Consider the following 4,240-nt stretch of genomic DNA (forward strand, 5'->3'; position numbering starts at 1 on the left):
ACGATGGTGCGTCTAACAACGATGGTGCGTCTAACAACGATGGTGCGCATAACAACGACGGTGCGTATAGCAACGACGGTGCGATTAGAGGCAGTGGCGTAGAGCGGCGCGAATTTTCGCAAGAAATTGTTAGCGTGACAAGTGAGCTAGGGTGCGGCCCAAGTAACACCCGTGAATTCGATGGTACGAAAATAAGTCTATTAGAAAAGGAGATAGAGTTGCTTAAACTAAAATTAGAGTTACAACAAGGCGGAGCGAAATTGACGGTCGCAACAGACAACGCTAAGCCTGGGTTGGAGACTATGAAGGAGCTTATGGCCGACTATGACGGAAGCGAGGATTTTGACATGTGGCGGTCTCAGTTGCTCCATTTTCAGCGAGTTTTACAAGTCAGCGATGAGGCGTTAAGTTTAGTCGTACGGCTCAAAATGAAAGGCGAAGCCCTGATGTGGTACAACTCCAACAAGATGTTTATGCGCACTGTTGGCGAAATCCTCGCAGAAATGGAGGCAATATTCGCAAAGAAAGACAACTTGCTCAATGTACGTAGAAAATTTGAAAGGCGAATTTGGAAGTTTGGTGAACAGTTCAGTAGCTACGCTAACGAGAAACGGCTGTTAAGCGCTGGCCTCAACCTATGCGACGAAGAATTTGTTGAATACCTCGTAGACGGCATTCCTCATAAACAATTGCAGATACAAGCCAAGCTTCAGAATTTTAAAAGTGCTGGTGAGGTGACTAGAGCATTTCGGACTGTCGAGTTGCCGCGACGAGCCGCACCAAAAACGAATTTACAAAGTGGTGAAGAGCGGCTAAGGTGCTACAACTGCAATTGCTCCGGCCACATCGCAAAAGAGTGCAGCAAGCCTAAGCGCGAATACGGGACGTGCTTTGCGTGTGGCGAACGCGGACATTTTGCGGCGAGCTGCAAAAACTACAAGAAGTCGACATCCAGTAGCAATTTTGTAAGTTATTTTAGTATTAGTATCGTAGATAATCTTAATGTTGATATGGTTATAGAATGCCTAGTCGATTCGGGGAGCCCAATAAGTCTTGTAAAGAAAAGCCTTGTACCGGGAAGAGTGCAGTTACAAGATGAAAGAAACTCATACTATGGTCTCAATAAGTCAAAACTATCAATTTTTGGAAAAATATTTTGTTATGTCAAAGTGCTCAATAAAAACGTGTTGATTGAACTTATAGTAGTTCCTGACGAATCGATTAGTTATTCAGTAATTTTAGGCAGAAATTTTATTCAGGCAAGCGAAGCCAAGCTTAAAATCGGTGATGTAGGGTTTATGGATGAAACTGCAGACACAGATGTTGTAAACAGTGTAACGAATCTTAATGTTTGTAACAAAGAAAAGGTGGCCAGTAAAAATTCAACATACAAAGCAGCGGTTGTGCCAAAGGTTAGTGTCACAGATAAAGAAGAAGTGGTTAGTGGTAGTTCTACATACAAAATAGTGAACGAAGCCGTCAACGAAATATTAGCGATAGAAATTCCTGAAATGGGCGAAACTGAGTATATGATTAGCGACAAAATAAGTTACAAAGACAAAAAGTATTTTCAAGAGTTGTTCCGAGAAGAATATTTGTGTGCAAAAAGACCAAAAGAGCCTAGGGTCAGGCAGGAAATAAGTTTAGCTTTGGAAGACGAAAAAGTTTTCAGTTGCGCTCCACGAAGACTTTCGTATACCGAAAAGGCAGAGCTACAAAAGATATTAGATGACTACTTAGAAAAAAGGTATATTCGCCCTAGTAGTTCAGAATTCGTTTCTCCTATAGTTTTGGTGAAAAAGAAAACGGGCGAACTCCGAATGTGCGTCGATTACAGGAAACTTAATAAAGTCACGGCAAAGGATAACTACCCTATACCACTGATTGATGACTTGTTGGATCGGTTAGTAAACAAAAAGTTGTTCACGAAGTTAGACCTGAAAAATGGATTTTTTCATGTGTTTGTTGAAGAAAAGTCAGTAAAATATACCTCGTTTACAACGCCACTAGGGCAATTTGAATTCTTAAGAATGCCGTTTGGGCTAAGAAACGCTCCGGCTATTTTTCAAAAGTTTGTAAATAAGATATTCTCGGAAATGATATGCAGTGGAGAAGTAATTGTGTACCTGGACGATATTATGATCGCGACAGAGACTGTAGATGAACATATTCACATTTTGAGAAAAGTTTTTCGGTGTCTGGTTGAGAATAAACTAGAGTTGCGATTAGATAAGTGCGAGTTTTTCTCGGCAGAAATTTCATATTTAGGTTACGCGATCACGGGCGAAGGGATACGGGCTGACAAAAAAGGATTGAAGGCAGTTGAAAATTTTACGGTACCAACCAAAGTGCACGAAGTGCAAAGTTTCTTAGGACTCTGCTCCTACTTTCGTAGGTTCATTAAAGATTTTTCGACCATAGCCAAACCCCTTTACGACCTCTTGAAAAAAGAAGAAAAATTTCGATTCGGTCAGCTGGAGATGGAAACGTTTGATACACTTAAAGCCAAGTTAATAGCCTCCCCAGTGTTAGCGATATACGACCCTTGTGATGCGACAGAACTCCACTGCGACGCGAGTTCACTAGGCTTCGGGGCGATACTGCTTCAGAAGAAAAAGGATAATAAGCTACATCCAGTTTTTTATTTCTCGAAACGTACAACGGATGTAGAGTCTAGGTATCACAGTTTCGAACTAGAAACACTGGCGATAGTATACGCGTTGAGGAGATTCAGGGTATACCTACAAGGCATAAAATTTAAAATTATTACTGACTGCAATTCGCTGACGCTGACACTAAATAAAAAAGAAATGAACCCAAGGATTGCCAGGTGGGCGCTAGAGTTACAAAATTACGATTACGAACTCGAACATAGAGAGGGCAAAAGGATGCAACATGTGGACGCGTTGAGTAGAGTAAATAACGTCTTGGTGGTTCACACCAACACGTTTGAAGAAAATTTAATTATATGTCAGAATAAAGATAAACACATAGAAGATATCAAAAAGGACTTAGAGTCTAAAGAGAGCAGCCAGTTCGAAATGAGAAATGGGGTAGTGTATAAAAAGAAAGATAAAGATTTACTCTTCTATGTGCCAGAGTCCATGGAACCACATGTTCTGTATAAATACCACGACGAAATGGGGCACTTAGGAGTACACAAGGTTGTAGAGACTATAGGGAAAAGTTATTGGTTTCCGAATGTTAGGAAAAAGGCAACCGTTCATATCGAAAACTGCTTGAAGTGTATAGCCTTTTCAAATAAAAGCGGTAAGAAAGAAGGAATGTTACACATGATTCCAAAAGGAAATAAACCATTCGAAATGGTGCACATTGATCATTACGGACCGATCCATAGCAAGGGAACAAAGTTCAAGCACGTGTTGGTAGTAATCGATGCATTCACGAAGTTCGTTCGTTTGTATCCGGCCAAGACAACAGCGTCGAATGAAGCTGTTTTAGCCCTAAAAGATTATTTTCGAGCGTATAGCAGACCGAGGTCTATAGTATCAGATCGGGGAACTTGTTTCACGTCGAGAGAGTTCGAAAATTTCTTAGAAGATAATAACATAGAACACATAAAAGTAGCAACAAGCTCACCTCAAGCAAATGGTCAGGCCGAAATTGTGAATAAAAGTTTAGGTCCAATGATAACTAAGATGTTAGATGCTGAGAAAGAGGTGGGCTGGGAAAATGTCTTGGAGTCAGTAGAACATGCTATGAATAATACGGTTCATAAGGCAACCAAAGAGCACCCAGTGTATTGCTATTCGGGGTCCGACAGAAAGGAAAGGTCATAGATAGTGTGAGCGAGAATGTGTTAGAATTATTAAACACTCCGAACCACAAAAATATAGAAGATCTTAGAAAACAAGCAGAAGTTGAACAATGTAAAGCACAAACTTATAATAAAGGGTACTCAGATGTTAAACGTAAAAAACCATGCAACTTTAAGTTAGGAGATTATGTAGTAATTTCTAATATTAGCTCGCAGACAGGAGCGTCTAGCAAACTAATCCCTAAGTTCAAAGGGCCGTATAAGATATCTAAAATTCTCGACAACGATCGCTATCTAGTGGAGGATGTAGAGGGCTTCCAGCAAACACAAATACCATACAAAGGTGTCTGGTCAGTCGCAAATCTGAAACCGTGGTACAATTGCGAAAATGCGAATTCCAAAAGATAGGATACGGTTTTTTTGGTAGAGAAAATTTTACGTCATAAGCTCACGTATATATAT

At 40.4% G+C, this 4,240-nt stretch overlaps 1 protein-coding gene across 1 annotated transcript; it reads left to right on the forward strand.

Annotated features, from left to right (window-relative positions):
• Window positions 1-9: 9 nt before the first annotated feature.
• LOC118756711 lies at window positions 10-1,060 on the forward strand. The gene is made up of 2 exons (XM_036491459.1): window positions 10-965; window positions 1,021-1,060. Exons 1-2 carry the CDS (start codon window positions 303-305, stop codon window positions 1,027-1,029), a joined length of 672 nt encoding a protein of 223 aa, XP_036347352.1. The 5' UTR covers window positions 10-302; the 3' UTR covers window positions 1,030-1,060.
• The last annotated feature ends 3,180 nt before the right edge of the window (window positions 1,061-4,240 follow it).

The sequence above is a fragment of the Rhagoletis pomonella genome, unplaced genomic scaffold (assembly GCF_013731165.1).
Source record: "Rhagoletis pomonella isolate Grant_MI unplaced genomic scaffold, Rhpom_1.0 Rhpom_scaffold_11789, whole genome shotgun sequence".
Classification (NCBI taxonomy): Eukaryota; Metazoa; Arthropoda; class Insecta; order Diptera; family Tephritidae; genus Rhagoletis; species Rhagoletis pomonella.

What these genes read in the sequence shown, in the direction of transcription:
- LOC118756711 (XM_036491459.1), top strand. Translation starts at nt 303, where the DNA reads ATGAAGGAGCTTATGGCCGACTATGACGGAAGCGAGGATTTTGACATG.